Raw genomic sequence first — 18910 nt, 5'->3', positions numbered from 1 at the left:
AAACACTTCCATGTGGTCTAGATCAGTGGTCCCCAACCACCGTGCCGCGGCCCGGTACCGGTCCGTGGATCGATTGGTACCGGGCCGCACAAGAAATTTAAAAAAAATAAAATAAAATAAAAATAGAAATATATATATATATATATATATATATATATATATATATATATATATATATATATATATATATATATATATATATATATATATATATATATATATATATATATATATATATATGTATATGTATATATATATATATATATATATATATATATATATATATATATATATATATATATGTATATGTATATATATATATATATATATATATATATATATATATTTATATATATATATATATATATATATATATATATATATATATATATGTTATTAAATCAACATAAAAAACACAAGATACACTTACAATTAGTGCACCAACCCAAAAAACCTCCCTCCCCCATTTACACTCATTCACACTCATTCGCACAAAAGGGTTGTTTCTTTCTGTTATTAATATTTCTGGTTCCTACATTATATATCAATATAGATCAATACAGTCTGCAGGGATACAGTCCGTAAGCACGCATGATTGTATTTTTTTATGACAAAAAAAACAAACAAAAAAAACCAAACAATAAAAACAACCCAAGTCTGCAGTTATCCCACGTAAGAAGATGAGCAGCTGGGCGGTGTCACGTACATCACAGCTCTCATCCAAAGCCAGCGAAAAACAGTCAAAGTTGGCCGTTCTGTTCTTCAGCTGAAGCTCCAAGTTTCCAGCGATGGTCTCAACCCGCCTCGTTACAGTGCATCGGGAGAGTGACACGTTCTCAAATGCGCCCCTCTTCTCCGGACATATCAGCGCAACAGAGTCCAATAAGCACTCCTTAATAAACTCTCTGTCAGAAAACGCCTTACTTTTTCTGGCGATTTTGTGAGAAAGGACGAAACTTGTCCTGACGGTTGCATCTCTGGGGGTGTGAAATTTGGCAAGAAGTCCTTGTTGGGTTTGCCGTTTTACCATCAACGCATCAGTCTCCCTTGCGCGCTCTTCATCGGACAGATTCCAGTATTTTTCCTCATGCTTCGTCGTGTAGTGGCAATTCAAAATATATTCTTTAAACACAGCAACCTGTGTACCACAAATTAAGCACACAGCCTTACCTTTAATTTCTGTAAAGAAATACTTGGCAGTCCATGTCTTCTTGAAAACACGGCATTCCTCATCAACTTTTATTTTTTTAGCGTGAGCTGAAATCTCAGGGGCAGCCGAGCATCACTTGTCGCTGTGCACCTTCACTCACAGGTTACACACGGACATACGTCCATAAATAACACTTTTCAAAATAAAAGCAGCACAGTTGTATTGCACGCACGACATAGATGTTTTTTAAAATGTATTTTGTGATTTGTGATTGCCGCTGTTCACATTCACTCACAATCACGCACGCGCATACGTCCACACGGAAGTAATACAAATAACGCTTTTCAAAACAAAAGCAGCACTGTTGTATTGCACACTCGACATAGATACTTTTTAAAATGTATTTTGTAATTTATGATTGGTCTCACGTGGGCCGGACAGGGACGCACAAAGGGCCGGATGTGGCCTGCGGGCCGCAGAATGCCCAGGTCTGCTATAGATACTCTTACAGGTAAGTTTTGTAATGAAAAAAGCAACTCCAGATTTGAGTTGTTTGGGAAGTAATTGTGGTCTGCCCACATATGTTACTTCCAGTTGGACCAAACTATTTAAGTCACAACCAGTTTTCCAGTTGGCCAAGTAGTTCAGTGAAACAGACCGTGTTGAATGCAGCGCTGAGGTCCAATAACATTAAACCAGAGCAGTTTCTGTGCAAAGCTGTGGTCGAAATCCTGACTGGAAAACTCACTTGTGCCATGCCAAAGATGTATTTAACGGCATAAAACAGGGTTTGTTCCAGGATTTTGCTTAAAATGGCTGGTTTGGGTCTATAATTGCTAATGTGTGCAGTATTAAATGGTTGTTGAAGTAATACCAGCAGTTTGTGGAGCCTGTGGTCTGATAGAAGACATCGTTAAATGTTTGCAGAGTTTCAAATGCAAAAGGGATATTTGTATAAGCAGAATGGATGTTAAGGAAGGGGGGAGAAGGACATCAGAGGATGTGAAGAGTTTTAATGGTGGTCAACATCATGTCATGCACAGATGATGATGGTTTAATGTTTCATCTGGGCTCACACACTAGCTGCATTTTCACATTATTTGTTTCAATCCTGTGATAAATTGTCTTTATTGGGGAAAATATGTGTTCATATAATGAACTCATTGTAAGAGTATTTGTTTTCCCAGAATGGAAAAGAGTAAGATCAGAATGTTTTTTATGACAATTAGCATGTGCATTTTCAAATAACCTACATGTGTAAGGGAAATGAAATGCCCAGGACATGGTTGGAATGTGCCAATAATTAAAAACTAAAATAATCTCCTTGTGCTTTTCAGGAAAAGTATAATTGTATTGTTCAGTTAGCACACTTCTACTGAAAGTTTTTTATGTCATAAAAAATGGATTTATTTGAAGTCATGCACCTGTCCTTTCTCGTTTGTCTCATTTTAGATATGTACTGAAGGAGCTTATTGAGACGGAGAAGCATTATGTAGCAGACCTGGGCCTCATTGTAGAGGTAAGTCTTGCTTCAGTCTGTCGGAACAGAGCTCTGAATCCTTATCGTCACAGTTTTTGCAATTTCCCCATCCCGCACTGTCTCCAGTGTAAAGCAGATTTTAGGAATTATGAGCTTGCAGAAGTGTCAAGGCAATACTTCTTCTGGTGCTTTAGATAGCTAGAAATATTCCAGTTCATACAAAGGTTCAAGTCATCTGAAACTGAACTGATGTCTGCAGAGCATGATATATTTGAGTACTCTGAAAAGCGCTATACCAAATAAAATGTATTATATATATATATATATATATATATATATATATATATATATATATATATATATATATATATATACCTCATCCTTGTTCCATAATGTTGGCATATATATATATATATATATATATATATATATATATATATATATATATATATATATATATATATATATATATATATATATATATGTATGTGTTTATATGTATATGTATATGTATATATATACACAGTGCAGGCCAAACGTTTGGACACACCTTCTCATTCACAACACAACTGATGGTCCCAAACCCATTGATAAAGCAAGAAATACTTCTAATCAACCCTGATAAGGCGCACCTGTGAGGTGAAAACAATTTCAGGTGTCTACCTCTTGAATCTCATCGAGAGAATGCCAAGAGTGTGCAAAGCAGTAATCAGTGCAAAGGGTGGCTATTTTGAAGAAACTAGAATATAAAACATATATATATATATATATAGTACAGGTACATATATATATATATAACAAGCCAAAAGTACTATAACAAAACGTCAAGTATAATATTATGTTTGAACCTGAATTGAACCAGAATTTTCCAGCCACTGAGCCTGAACAAACCTTGGACTTGTACTGCTTGCTACTGTACACAGAATATTATTTTTTTTGTATGTTATTACGGTTAACCTGTCATAACAAACTAACACAATCCTATATATACAAAATACGAATACACTTTTATTATCAGATTAATCATACTTTGTATTTGGATTTATTAATCACATAAATTAACTTGTTAAATTTGACAGCCCTATATAAGTATGTATATATATATATATATATATATATATATATATATATATATATATATATATATATATATATATATATATATATATATATATATATATATATATATATATATAAATCAAATAAATTAACTCGTTAAATTTGAGTAAGTGTGTATATGTATATATATAAATATATATATGCATACTTGCATATATATATATATATATATATATATATATATATATATATATATATATATATATATATATATATATACTGTATATATATATATATATATATATATATATATATATATATATATATATATACATATATATACATATATATATATATATATATATATATATATATATATATATATATATATATATATATATATATATATATATATATGCATACTTACATAGGGCTGTCAAATTTAACAAGTTAATTTATTTGATTAATTAATAAATGTATTTGACTAATCACAAAACATTATCACACAATTTATTTTGACAGCAATGCTCCTTTACCTTATTTACAGCGGATGGTTACCTGGAAGGCGCCACAGGTTGTTATATGGTCAGTGATCAGGTCAATACATACTGTACATCAGTGCAAAGATTAGTGAGAAGACGCAGACTAGTGTGCTGGCTGGCAAGTTTCACATTAAAAGAAACTATGTTACTGTAGATAAAACAGTTTTGAACGAATAACGTACGTTCAAGTAAATGATTAAACATTTTTTCCTGTAAGACATTGTGTTAATAAAATTAAATTTGTTTCAAAATATTAGGGTGTCTTTTAAGTTAATTTAAATTACGCTTGCAAGTAATTTACTGCGATAAATCCAAATACAAAGTGTGATTAATCTGATAACAAAAGTGTATTCGTATTTTGTATATATAGGACTTTGCTAGTTTGTTATGACAGGTTAACCCTAATAGCATACAAAAATAAATCATATTCTGTGTACAGTAGCAATGAAGTACAAGTCCAAGGTTTGTTTAGGCTCAGTGGCTGTAAAATTCTGGAATAGTCAGGTTCAAACATAAGACCATGCTTGACGTTTTGTTGTGTTCCTACTAAGTCATTGTAATGCAGTCGCTCATTGCCCTTTGTGAGGTATTAGTATTTAGCACCTCTTTATTATTATTATTATTGTTGTTATTATCTTGCAGGGCTACATGGCCACTATGAACTCTAAAGGTATACCGGAGGACATGAAGGGAAAAGACAAGATTGTTTTTGGGAACATTTACCAAATATTTGACTGGCATAAAGAGTAAGTCCTTGATTGTGAAAATAGAATACAGTACATAGTGTTTCCTCCTGTTGCTTTGTGCTAAGTTGAGGACAAAGGAACAATAGGTCAGACCGAATCCATGACTGTGTGTGTTTCCTCTGTAGCTACTTCTTGGGGGAGCTGGAGAAGTGTTTGGCAGAGCCAGAGAGACTGGGTCAGCTCTTCATTAAACACGTGAGTATTGCTGCGGCGTGCACAAACAAACACACTCATGCCAGAAGAGTCTGGTTCTGCTTCCTTGACTTGTTTGAAGTGGAAGTAAATAGAGCAAAGAAAACATGCAGAGAGTCTGTTGATACTATACTGTACTGCCTTCCTTCTCTCGCCACTGCCAGCTTCCACTTGACACACACGACTACAAACAACACATGCAAGTCTGGGTCAGACCGGTCATAATAACATGAAACAACTACTGCACAAATCTTCTTTCTCCAGGTTTGCTCAACAATGATGCTAAACTCTGCAGCATACCGTTTATACTGCACAATGTCCACTGTCCAATGGGCGGCCTGGGGGCTATTTGCAGATTACACCTAACAATTAAACAACGACACTTCCCTATTGTGAGGCTTCATACAGGATGTTCTCAAAGGGAAGTGGCCAGTGTCACAAAGTGTTATCAAAAGGTTGCAAAAGAGAGACTTCTGTAAAAAAAAAAAAAGGCTTAACTCTTTATTAGCTCCTTGTTAGAGAAGAACACGCTGTGTAAAAATTCTTTACTCCAATTACACAAAACTCCTAAAGACCCCCCCATCCCACTATAAACCCAGAGATCGCCACGCCAATACACACAAACTTGATATGTTTACATGCACCAAAAAACTAAGTATAGCATGGATTTGGTTGAAACCAGCTTTTTTAAAACACATGTAAAAACCTTAATTGGATGATTTACTTTTTAAAGGTGGGATTAACATATATAGAACATTTCCCTTTATGTCAGATGTAAACCAGAGATTAGCTGAGACCCAGATGATTATTATCAGTGAATAATACAAAACCTAAATAATACAAAATTGTTATTATGATTATATTATTATAAGTGCATCTAATAGGAGCTCAGTCTCCCTAGTACAGTGGTTCTCAAATGGGGGTACGCGTACCCCTGGGGGTACTTGAAGGTATGCCAAGGGGTACGTGAGAATTTTTAAAAATATTTTAAAAATAGCAACAATTCAAAAATCCTTTATAAATATAAATAAAAACCTATCTTTTTTTTCAAATAGTTCAAGAAAGACCACTACAAATGAGCAATATTTTGCACTGTTATACAATTTAATAAATCAGAAACTGATGACATAGTGCTGTATTTTACTTCTTTATCTCTTTTTTTCAACCAAAAATGCTGTGCTCTGATTAGGGGCTACTTGAATTAAAAACATTTTCACAGGGGGTACATCACTGAAAAAAGGTTGAGAACCACTGCCCTAGTAAAACTAGTGACACTTTTGTTTGTAACTTTAATTGAGGGTCCTTGAAGGCACCATAGTTATCTGTAATGAGATATAAAGGTGAAACTTGAACATATCTTCCTCCTACGCTGCTACAAATAGACGTATTGTATTTTTACCTTTCTTCTATCACCTCGTCCTTGTTCCATAATGTTGGTGCTGTGTGTGAATGCTTAAAGGTGAGCTTTAATGACGTTATGACGACTGTGTTGAGTGAAGTGATCCAGGTGGAATGAACAATTTTGTATTTTGTTATTTCACAACTAAATACATCTTGTTATTTCACAACTAAATACATCTAATTTTAACATTTATGACCCCCCCCGTGCTTGGTGCCCCTTTACGACATCCCTGGCGTCTCTGGCCACATTCAACATGTGCTTTCAAAGGTTTAGAAAAGGTCAGATTAAATGCACCTATAAAAGTGATAATGCATTTTAGCTTCATCCTAAAACCCTTTTTGCGTGGATAGGGTTTGTACTAAAATGGAGTCACAAGGCTTGTCCTAATGGGGAATCATTTTGTTTTCATTAGTTAAGTGGTGGCACATGTAGCCAAGACAGACATGTGGAGTAATTTGACCAATTTTGTCTGTTGAAGATTAATGTCGGCTTTTATTTTGATCCTATTCCTGCCCTTTCTTGCCCTTCAAACAACCCAAAAAGGTTTTTTTAGGCAGAGAAATGTACTTTAAAAAGTGGTGTGATATAAACAACTTGTAACTAAACCTGAGCATATTGTGAAAACAAGCAAAGTGGGGCGTAATGAAAAGCAGAGTATCATATGTGCTGCAAGACCAAAATACAGCATGTGTGCACACCCACACATGTAAACATACTTCACATGCAAAAAACAATGCTAGTGTGAGGAATCCAGGCCACGTGGCGTCACAACAGGTCTGTAATCGAGTGCAGCTCAGCAGTTTGAGATTGTTGCTAGGTACGGCCAGGCACGTGCACACATAGGGCCCTGTGGGTGCTCGAGCCCCTGCCCTTTTTTGCCTCATCTTAAAAAGTGCCCTCTGCCTGTGTGTGTGTTTTTTGTTTTTTTTCTCCTTTAAACAACATTAATAAATTCCTGTCAGAGATGTAAAAAAAAAACAGCGGTACAAAAACTCCACGTTTTCTTGTAATACCGGGTGAGTGAGTGAGTAAGTGAGAGGAGAGAGAGCCAAGTTACTGCGCCCCTGAGACGTGATAGTGGAGCAACTTGAACCTGTGAGTTATGGTCTAGTCGCCGTCCACTTATTCAGCATCTAATATGGGTAATATTGCAGAAAAACGCTGTATTATTCTTTTATTCAATGTGTCAGCTTCTGTTTTTGCCGGACGTCGGAGCACGGCGCATCAATTGAGCACGGCACATCAAGTCCGCACAGAGCAGAGCGGACCGTGCGGGACAGGAAGTAGTGAACAAAATACAAAATAAAACACCGGGTTAATTTTCAAAATAAAATGCACTGTGTTTACGGCGGATCACATTTTTCCCACAGTAGAGTTTTAGATAACGTTTATTGTGACTTTGCTATTACTGTGTGGGTTAACAAAATAATAATAATGATAATAATGATAATAATAACAATAATAATAAGAATAAACATGATAATGATAATGATAATAATAATAATAATTATTATTATTATTATTAATAATAATAATAATTTCAGCATTCTGGGGATATAAGATGTAGGTTATCTGTTAGGAATATTGCCATCTGTATTTAAACTTGATTCATGTTGGTTATGCCTGCAGCACAATGCCAAAAAAGAAAGGATACAGCCCTCTACTGGCCCCTGGTCAATATTTTTGGCCCTGTATTGTGTTTCAGTTGTTTAGTCTGAGCATTAAGTGGGTAAGACCATAAGTTACAACTTGATGGTGTTTTCATCAAGTTAAGGGAAGAAGGACAGATTTTCACATTGAAGTTTTTTCCATTTGGGTATTTATTTTTGTATTTTTTTTCAAAGTTCATGTTGCACTGTTCAATGTTCAATATTAAAGTGCTTATCTTTAACAATAAATAGACTAATAATAAACCAGTGTTTTGTTGCTTTTCATGTCTTCCAAGCCTATGATAATGTCAATTAACTCATTATGACCACAATTTGTTGACACAAAAGAAATGGCAATCACTTTTAGCTATAAAGGACACACAGCTAAGTAGTTAGCTTCCTATTAGCAAATTAAATTTTACATTAATTTCCATATTGTGTAAAGCAGTGGTTCTCAACCTTTTTTCAGTGATGTACCCCCTGTGAAAATGTTTTTTTAATTCAAGTACCCCCTAATCAGAGCTAAGCATTTTTGGTTGAAAAAAAAAAGAGATAAAGAAGTAAAATACAGCACTATGTCATCAGTTTCTGATTTATTAAATTGTATAACAGTGCAAAATATTGCTCATTTGTAGTGGTCTTTCTTTAACTATTTGGAAAAAAGGATATACAAATAACTAAAAACTTGTTGAAAAATAAACAAGTGATTCAATTATAAATAAAGATTTCTACACATAGAAGTAATCATCAACTTAAAGTGCCCTCTTTGGGGATTGTAATAGAGATCCATCTGGATTCATGAACTTCACTCTAAACATTTCTTCACAAAAAAAGAAATCTTTAACATCAATATTTATGGCACATGTCCACAACAAATCTAGCTGTCAACACTGAATATTGCATTGTTGCATTTCTTTTCACAGTTCTTTTTGACAGACATTTAAAAAAAATCTCACGTACCCCTTGGCATACCTTCAAGTCCCCCCAGGGGTACGCGTACCCCCATTTGAGAACCACTGGTGTAAAGGACAAAAAAAAAAATTCCTGCCCTTTTCTGACTTTGAGCCCCTGTATGGCGTCACATTAGTACCAAAAATCCAAGCGCGTAAAAACTGTTATCGCGCGCTGTCTCGATCTGTGCGCTGTCATGTTTCATTTTGGTACTTTGGGGGCGGGCATGCTTAGACCGCCCCTTCTTTCTGATTGGCTTTGAGCAATCAGAAGTATAGCAGGGCGGGTCATTGGAAGAAGTGGATAAAAAAATGTTGGCCGAAAAAGAGGTAAGTTATTGAACTGGTTTGGAGTGATTGTAAGGGTACTATTACTAAAAAATAATAATAATAAATTTTTATTTATAAAGCACTTTTCATACATTTAAAATGCAGCTCAAAGTGCTTTACATAGTTAAAAACAAAATGAGAAATAACACCCACACCGCATGAAGTCAAACATGTACATAAAAATAAACAAACAACAACAACAACAACAATAATAATAACAACACAATGACAATAGCCAATCACAGGAACCCTCTGGACGTGGAGATCCAGAGGGCTCTTTGAGGAAACACTAGATGATCAAATAAATGGATTAAAAATAATTAAAATACACATCAGGTAAAAGTCCAAAAATAATATGAAATAAGATAAGATATAATCAAACATAAAAATAAACTACAATATGAAAAACTATAAGATAAAATAAAATACAATAAAAACTGAAATATAAATATAATAAGACCATATAAAAATAGGCTAAGATATGATAAAACATAAAAATAAGCTAAGATATGATAAAACATAAAAATAACTAATACTAATAGAATAATCTTGCACATTGGGCCTAATAATTGTGTAGTAAAGTTGTTTTTGAATTCGAGCAATGTAATCTGAAAGATGTTTAAAATATCAACAATTAATGTTAATATTTTTGAAACAATATACTTCTCATAACATGAGTATCTGTGTGCAGGAGAGAGTGTAAAGAAAAGCATTGCTATAGTTTCACTTCATCTGCCTTTTTTTACAACCTACTTGAAGTTGTATTTTTCTTTCTTTTTTTTCTATTTTTTTTTTCCATTTTTTTTTTTCAAAGCCAATCAGAAAGAAGTACCAAAGTACCAAAATGAAACATGACAGCGCACAGACCGAGACAGCGCGCGCGCAGAAAGGCACAGCGCGCGCGCAGAAAGGCACCGCGCGCGCGCAGAAAGGCACCACGCGCGCGCAAAAGGGTGTCGCGCGCGCGCACGAAGTGGAGAATCAGCGCGCGATAACAGTTTTTACGCGCTTGGATTTTTGGTACTAATGTGACGCCATACCCCTGCCCCTCTATAATCATGTGCACGTCCCTGGGTACGGCCTTAATGTTGGCGGGTGCTGAAAGGCTCCCGTTACACACAAAGTAACTGGGTAAAGTATACAACACCTGGTGATCATCTACGCACAAGCTGCATTTGGACTCCACCTCCCAAGGCCAATTAGTCACAGAAGAGTGACCGCTGAGCAGATTGTTTGCTTCATTACTCTGAAATGAATCATTATTGCAAGGATTCCTTTTAACCTTACACTAATTCCACAAATACTGCCCCTTTAATTCCCTTACTTTTTCACATATTATTCTATTTTTTCTCACATTGAAGCGTAACAGAAAAATACATGCACATAAGTTTGGATCAAATTTGACCCAATCGTAAGTTCAATTCCATGTTTTTTATGGTTTGTCCTGCAGGAGCGGCGTCTGCATATGTATGTGGTGTACTGTCAGAACAAACCCAAGTCGGAGCACATTGTCTCAGAGTACATTGAAACCTACTTCGAGGTGAGTGTGTCCCACTCTTAACAGCCTATTGGTGTCAGATATGCAGATCATGTATTTACACATCAGAGAATACAATGGTAATTGGAACACAACCAACGCTGGTCACTCCCACTTCCAATTAATGCAATGTAAATAATCAGTTCCGGAGTCAAACTGTAGCTACCATAAACCTTTTATTAAGTGTACAAGCAGGTTGCTTGTCAATAGTCTGAGCTGCTACACAAGTGTGACAATAAGTTAAGTAATTATTCAAATACATTTTTTTTATTAGAAATGGCAAAACAGTCAAACTGCTGTACAGGAGTATGATACATGCTTAATTGGTTCTGTGACTGAGCTCTTAACTCAAAACAGTTGTATCTCAAATCAATGTTACCCACTGAAATGAAATAAATAAATAATATGTAACATGTATTTTAAAAAGGAAAAAAATACTTGTATATAATATTGTATAAAAACAATAGAATGTACTACTGATGACTATAGTAGTTTTATAAAGTGATGTAATAATGATGTACAGTATGTACCTTGGATGGTGGACTTATACTGCATTTCCTTCCAGCTGCTTCTCCTTCAAACACACCATCAGAAGCTTCTCCATATTGTCATGGATAAATGTGCGCCGTTGAAATATTATTTTAACATTATTGGCCCCAATATCCCTGCTTCTTTGAAATACATTTTACAATTTCTGATTTTATAGAGTTACTTTTGGCCCACTTTTTGGCATGAGGAACAGAGGCTATTGGACTATCCACACCTTAATTACTTTTGGCCATACCCTCTCTTAATACACTAGTACACAACAGATATGCTTAAATCAAGTGGCGACTTGTCCAGGGTGTATCCTGCCTTCCGCCCGCATGCAGCTGAGATAGGCTCCAGCACACCCCACGACCCCGAGACACAAGCGGTAGAAAATGGATGGATGGAAGTATTTAAACATATGCAGCTTTGATTTGAAAAAATATATATATTCAAGCATGATATGGTCAAAATACTGTGTGTAATGTAATGTAATTTGTTCTCAAATAAGACTGCGGATCCCAACACTTTTTCGATAATAATAAATATTGACTATGATTCTCTCAGGATATTTTGTACATTGCAGCCATGCTTGGCTGTGACTCAGCAAGATAATGATTAAACAAGAACATGAGACAAATCTTAAATTGGATATTACCAGAAATAGTATACGCTGCAGCTGTGTTTACGTGTGTCACTGTTTTTGTGTTCATTATTTTGCCTTTTAGGAGATACGGCAGCAGCTGGGTCACAGGCTGCAACTCAATGACTTGCTCATCAAACCCGTCCAGAGGATCATGAAGTACCAGCTGCTGCTCAAGGTGAAGATGAGGGTGCACCACACACGTGTATTGTACATACACACACACAAACACTCCCTGGTCAAAACATGACTCAGTCCCAGGAGTTTGCGGTCGCGCCAATTCCCACAAATTTAACCAATCTCCGCACATTATGCACAGCCTCGCAACTTTGTCCAATGCACGCAATATCTCCGAACATTTTTGCCAATCAGCGTCATTTTCGCGATTGGAATTTGTCTCTGAGTGGTGCTCAAGCGCGCATATCAACGTTTTTTACTTGTGTAGACTAGCAATGACAACAACGTGTAACAATATATCAACTCTTTATTGTCACAATTATCATCCTCCCTCATAGCTCAGACCTACTTCTGGTTCCTGTCTACAGCGCTAAGCCTTCTGGGTAATGTACACATTTAGCAACACAGTGTGCTCACTTCCGAGTTTACATGTATTTATATATCTATTTAATCTTAATGTATCCAGGGTAAGACAACTAAAAACAGATTTTCATTTGCAATGCTGGCTCTGCATAGAGCAGGGGTGGGCATGCTACGGTTTGTGGGCCACATCCGGTTGGTCCTTTTAATTCGGCCCGCCAAATATTGAAACAGACTTGAGCAAAAATCTGTTTCAAAAACTGCCACAACAAAACTGATGCTAGACTTCGACGCACAGGCGAAAATGGGTGATCAACAACACTCCTCCCACTAAAAGAGAATGAAAGTGTTAACCCTATAATACAATTTGTATGATATGATATTGTTGAAAATAGATGTATTATGATTAAAATAGCCCATGTTCTGAGAAGCCTACTCTTAGTTCTAATAGATATATGTTTTAAAATGCTTCATGTGCTCACTTGGCCCCTCTGTCAAATTTCAAACGCCAATGTGGCCCCTGAGCCAAAAATGTTGCCCACCCTTGGCATAGAGTCAGCTTTCAAGGCTATTTATGTGCGGCGGGTAATTGTGTTGGAACATAAATGAATGTTTAAACCCTTTGTAAGCGTAAAATAAACATGGAGAATGTCTGCAACTTGTGGATGACAGAGCATCCAGTGGACAATAAGGAAGTCTTTCTGAAGTGTTTCTTTCTGTATTCATAACTAATTATTACTATTATTAAAACAGTAGAGTCATTTTAACATTAGACTCCAAAAATGTGCTCTATGTCATCTAGTGTCTACTTTTTAAGTCTGTGCATTATAAAAAGAGTAAAACATCAATACAGTATCCGTTTTCAAATTTTTTATTGAATTTTTTTTTTTTAGGTTAAGGTTACAAGAAACCCCTAAAAAATCTAAAACATTCATCACAAATTCATAAAATCACAAATTGATTCAATGTTATGTTAAAAAAAGCCTCAAATCATTGCAACTTTTGCAGGAATGTAGGCATTTTAGCCCGCAATAATCACAAAAAAAGATTCTGATTACTCAGAGCTGTGCAATCAAATAACATTCCTCATCAAATGATTTTATGTGATTTCAAAATGTCTTTGAATCCTTTATGGTCCAAAAACAAGACAGATTTGATGCTGGTCCAGATGTCTTTACATCTGACTAGTAAACCTGGAATGCTCAGGTGACCATGCTGTGTTTATTTGGACAGGACTTCCTGAAGTATTACACCAAAGCTGGCATGGACACGGAAGAGTTGGAGGTGAGTGTTCTGTTAGATAACGTTTTAGTGCTAGTTTGGGAATGATCAGCATTTGCTTTTGTTGTTATTTTCTAATACAGAAAGCAGTAGAAGTAATGTGCTTTGTGCCAAAACGTTGCAATGACATGATGAATGTGGGTCGACTACAAGGCTTTGAGGTAAGTGTAAAGAAAATAACATTTTGTGCCAACGATTCCATAAAAAACACTTCCTCATTTTGTTATTGTTTACCAGGGGAAGATCACAGCCCAGGGGAAGCTGCTCCAGCAGGACACCTTCACCGTTACCGAGCAGGACATTGGCTTCCTGTCGCGAGCCAAAGAAAGAAGGATCTTCCTGTTTGAGCAGCTGGTCATCTTCAGTGAGCCTATTGATAGGAAGAAGGGGTTTTCACTTCCAGGGTACATCTTTAAGAATAGTATCAAGGTAAATGCCTATTGTACACACACATTTTACCCAAATAAATCCAGTCAACACATCTTCTCAAATCTAATCTCTTCCAGGTGAGCTGCCTGGGGGTGGAGCCCTCTTTGGACGGAGATGATGCACGCTTTGTGTTGACATCACGCAATTCCGATGGGAGCGTGGTGCGCTTCCAGTTGCTGGCCTCCTGCCCGGACACGTGCAGAGCTTGGGTAAACGATGTGGTTCAGATCTTGGAAACACAGCGCAACTTCCTCAATGGTGAGCCTCAAATGCCTCTGTCCATAATTATAATGCAGCTCTGCTGTTATTGACCCTTTCAGTTGGCGACAAGGCATTGCAAATGTTGGGGAATGGCTTTTGAGGTTCTTTAGTAAGGCAGCAGTAGAATAGAAAATAAAACTTAAATTTTTGCTTAAAATTATGATTTATTCAGTGTTGCATTCCTTTGTATACAAATTCATTGTTTAGATTTATTTTCCACCGTTTTCTGGTATTGAGTAAAAATATTATGTAACTCTGATTAAAATTTAAAAAGCTTTTACAGGTGTAATGGCCAGGAGTCCTGATATTTTTGAACACGTCACATATAGAAACTAAAATTGATTTATTTTAAATGTGTAAAATATCAGTGTCAATGTAATCAAAACGTTATACAGTTAAATCAATCAATGTAACTTAATCTTTTATTTATTTTTCTGTGAAAAATCTGAAATCGGCCACTGCAATTAGTATTTTGTAAAAATGTTTAAGAATTTCAGAATTTGTGATGTATTTTTAGTGACTGTATTTCTTTAAATGCTTAATCAGCATTTTGTATTGTTATACTGTACTACTAAAAGTTTGCGTGTACAAAACATGTGCAAACTTGATACACACGCAAAGCTGATCTACTAAGATTGTGTGTAGAACAGAGGTGTGAAATGTACGGAACTGGTTTGTTCCGGCCCGCGGCCCGCAAAATGAGTTTGCTAAGTATAAAAATTAGCTGCAATTTTATTTTGGAAATAAACTGCTGTTCTAAATCTGTCCACTAAATGTCGCAATAGCAATTCCAGTGTAACCCACACCACACTGTTTGAAGAGGACGTGGCAGCTGACTTTAAGCGGCCTCTGGATTGGCTACTGCTACCCCAATCAGGGCAGGTGCAAGCAATCAGCTGCTCCTGTTGTGTCTTCAGACAGTTAGACACTCTTTTAGACTGGTATCTCTCTGGAAATTATCCGTGGCCACCTGGTATTATCTCCATGCAGGAGAGGGGAGCAGAAAAGAGAAGTAGCAGGTCAACTGGTCTAAATATGGGTCTATGTAAAAGCTAGAGTATATAAATGAGTTTTAAGGTGGGACTTAAATGCTTTTACCGAGGTGGCATCTCTAACTTTTGGTGGTAGAGCATTCTAAATTACTGGAGCCCAAATAGAAAATGCTATAGAGCCTTCAGACTTTTTGGGTGCTCTGGCCAGCGTTCTTGGAATGCAGAATTCTGAACAGGTTATATGGTACGATACAATCAGCAAAATAAGATGGTGCTAGACCGTTTAGTATTTTGTACATAAGTAATAAAACCTTAAAATGCATCTTAAGTGTAATGGGAACGGGTGCAGGTGAGCCAGTATATGCGTAATATGATCTCACTTTCTTGTCCTAGTTCAGTGGTTCTTAACCTTGTTGGAGGTACCGAACCCCACCAGTTTCATATGCACATTCACCGAACCCTTCTTTAGTGAAAAATATATATATATATTTTTTCAAATTCAAGACAAAGTTGTATGTTTTTGGTAACACTTTAGTATGGGGAACATATTCTAAGTAACAAAGACTTAATTTAGAGTTATTTGGACACTAGGGGAACATATTCTAAGTAATAAAGACTTAATTTAGAGTTATTTGGTCAGGGTTAGGGTCAGGGTTAGAGGGTTACGGTTATAATAAGGCCATGCCGAATAAGGCATTAATAAGTACTTAATAATGACTAGTTAAGAGCCAATATGCTACAAATTTGCATGTTAATAAGCAACTAATTAATGGTGAATATGTTCCCCATACTAAAGTGTTACCATGTTTTTTTTTACTGGTGCATAAAATGAACCGTGCATGAACATCACCTTGTTCAAACAACAAAACCAACACAGTGCATAAACTCACAACAAATTACACACCTGCAAATCAGTCAGCTGTTGCCGTATCCGTAATACGCCGATAGGGAGAAGTTTGTATTTACACGATGAGTCGGGTGTGTCTTGACCTCCGCTGAACCCCTGAGGCCGACTCACCGAACCCCTAGGGTTTGATCGAACCCAGGTGAAGAACCACTGTCCTAGTCAAAAGTCTAGCAAGCACATTTTGTACCAACTGTAATATTTTAATGCTAGACATAGGGAGACCCGTGCAATATACGTCACAGTAATCAAGACGAGACGTAACGAACGCATGTACAATGATCTCAGCATCACTGATGGACAAAATGGGACACATTTTAGCGACATTACGAAGATGAGAGAAAGCTGTTTTAGTAACACTTTTAATGTGTGGCTCAAACAAGAGAGTTGGGTTAATAATAATGCCGAGATTATATATATATATATATATATATATATATATATATATATATATATATATATATATATATATATATATATATATATATATATATATATATATACATATATATATATATATATATATATATATATATATATATATATATATATATATATATATATATATATATATATATATATATATATATATATATATATATATATATATATATATATATAATATTTTTGTGCTGCAAGTTAGCAACATTACGGAACACCAGAGGTTGGACTATATGGAGCCATAAATATGGAGGGAAACGATTGTCTCCACGGTGACAGCCGGTATATACGCAAAAACTTCATTTAAATAGGGAGGTCTGCAACCCGTTTGCACTTCAATTGAACACGCAGTCTTGTGGCTTGATTATACTCTAGCGTCACATAGTTTGCGTCCCCTGACTGTGTCTTGTTTGGTTTATGGTTCTTCTGTGCGGGGTGGCGCAAGACATGTAATTCCCTTCCAAAACACTATGGGCAAGTTTCTTATGAAGAAGCAACAGGAGCTGTCGTTGACTAGATATTTACTTTCTTGTAAAGAGTGATGACAACCACAACATTGATATTTTAGTCTACAATGGTACTAACCATTCAGAAACTTCAGTGTACTTTTAATGGACATTTTATTTATAAAGCAGAGGAAAATACCTTTGTGAAGATGGACTGTTCAATTTATGAACGAGTCGCGGCAGAGGATGCTATTATTTACTCGGGACATGGGACAAGAGAAAGCTATCATGTAATTGAAAATAACTAATTTAACGACATGCTGGTGCTAATGTCATGTGTTATAGATGTTTGGCAATAAAAGTTAAAAAGAGTGTAGTACTTTTTGACTTTCTTCTGGACACAACAACAACAGGCTGAAAAACGACACATTCAATACTTGTTTTTAGTGTGCGTAGATATAAAGTACACAATATCTGTTTTCATGCAAATGTTCAATCACTGTTGCTTTATTTCATACAATAATTTGTGTATTTCAAACACAAAGTTTGCTTTTCCTGTGGTCCCTCCTCTGCAAAAGCTGACCAATCACAGCGGTCTGTGTCGCCACCAACGCAAAGCTAGGATTTTTGGGAGGTGCATGCAACGCTTGCGGGAAGGTACGCAGGGGCAGGGGGCAAGACGACGTCGCTTCGCAAGTTACATGACACGAGAATATACACCAGGCTTTAGTAGATCTACTGTTTTTGCTTACGTGAAGAGCCTTGAGACAACTTGTCTCGTGAATTAGTGCTATACTTTATGAATAAAACTGACTTGAGTTCTTTGTGTGTTTCAGCCTTACAGTCCCCTATCGAGTATCAACGACGAGAAAGCAAGTCCAACAGCCTGGGTCGCTGCATGAGGCCGCCCCCGTCCACCGGCAGTGCCCTTAGGCCCCACTCCTCTGCTTCAATCGACCGCCACAGACTGCCCTCCCTCCATTCTCATAACACCTCTCTGCCTGCCCTCTTCCTGCCCAGCCAAGGCCCGGTTCGAGGTCCCAGTGAGACCTTCTTGCTGCAGGATGTAGTATGACCTAACTCGTGTTTATCACACAGTCACAACGTTCTGACCTAATTGCCCTTTTGAACACAATCCTTTGCATTTGCAGCCTGCTCTGGTGCCGCCACGTACCGCTGGCAGCGTTTCTCCATCGCATGTCCAGCTGACCTTGTCCGATCAGCAGAGCTGTCCCACTGTTTCCAATGGCCTCTACACACCCCCAACACAGACTTCACAGGTAGTGCACATGCTTGTTAATGCACATTACAGGAGACGTAATTGCACTTCCACGTTAGAAAAATCAATAGGAAAACAGAAGGCAATCTGGTGTAGTTAATTGGCAGTGTAATAACAATGTGCTCATTCCTA

At 36.4% G+C, this 18910-nt stretch overlaps 1 protein-coding gene across 4 annotated transcripts in view; it reads left to right on the top strand.

Annotated features, from left to right (window-relative positions):
- arhgef25a (Rho guanine nucleotide exchange factor (GEF) 25a) overlaps positions 1-18910 on the top strand; it is a 141697-nt gene that overhangs the window by 111929 nt on the left and 10858 nt on the right. For 3 of the 4 annotated variants that reach the window (XM_062053097.1, XM_062053099.1, XM_062053100.1), the window contains 11 exons: positions 2603-2669; positions 4874-4977; positions 5103-5172; positions 10951-11040; positions 12294-12386; positions 13979-14029; positions 14110-14187; positions 14264-14455; positions 14533-14713; positions 18336-18568; positions 18651-18779. In XM_062053097.1, coding sequence (XP_061909081.1) covers positions 2603-2669; positions 4874-4977; positions 5103-5172; positions 10951-11040; positions 12294-12386; positions 13979-14029; positions 14110-14187; positions 14264-14455; positions 14533-14713; positions 18336-18568; positions 18651-18779 — 1288 coding nt within the window. The remainder of the gene's footprint in view (positions 1-2602; positions 2670-4873; positions 4978-5102; positions 5173-10950; positions 11041-12293; positions 12387-13978; positions 14030-14109; positions 14188-14263; positions 14456-14532; positions 14714-18335; positions 18569-18650; positions 18780-18910) is intronic. The other variant, XM_062053098.1, reaches the window with a different exon arrangement.

The sequence above is a fragment of the Entelurus aequoreus genome, linkage group LG07 (assembly GCF_033978785.1).
Source record: "Entelurus aequoreus isolate RoL-2023_Sb linkage group LG07, RoL_Eaeq_v1.1, whole genome shotgun sequence".
Taxonomy (NCBI): Eukaryota; Metazoa; Chordata; class Actinopteri; order Syngnathiformes; family Syngnathidae; genus Entelurus; species Entelurus aequoreus.
This window is presented reverse-complemented; position numbering and strand designations above follow the sequence as displayed.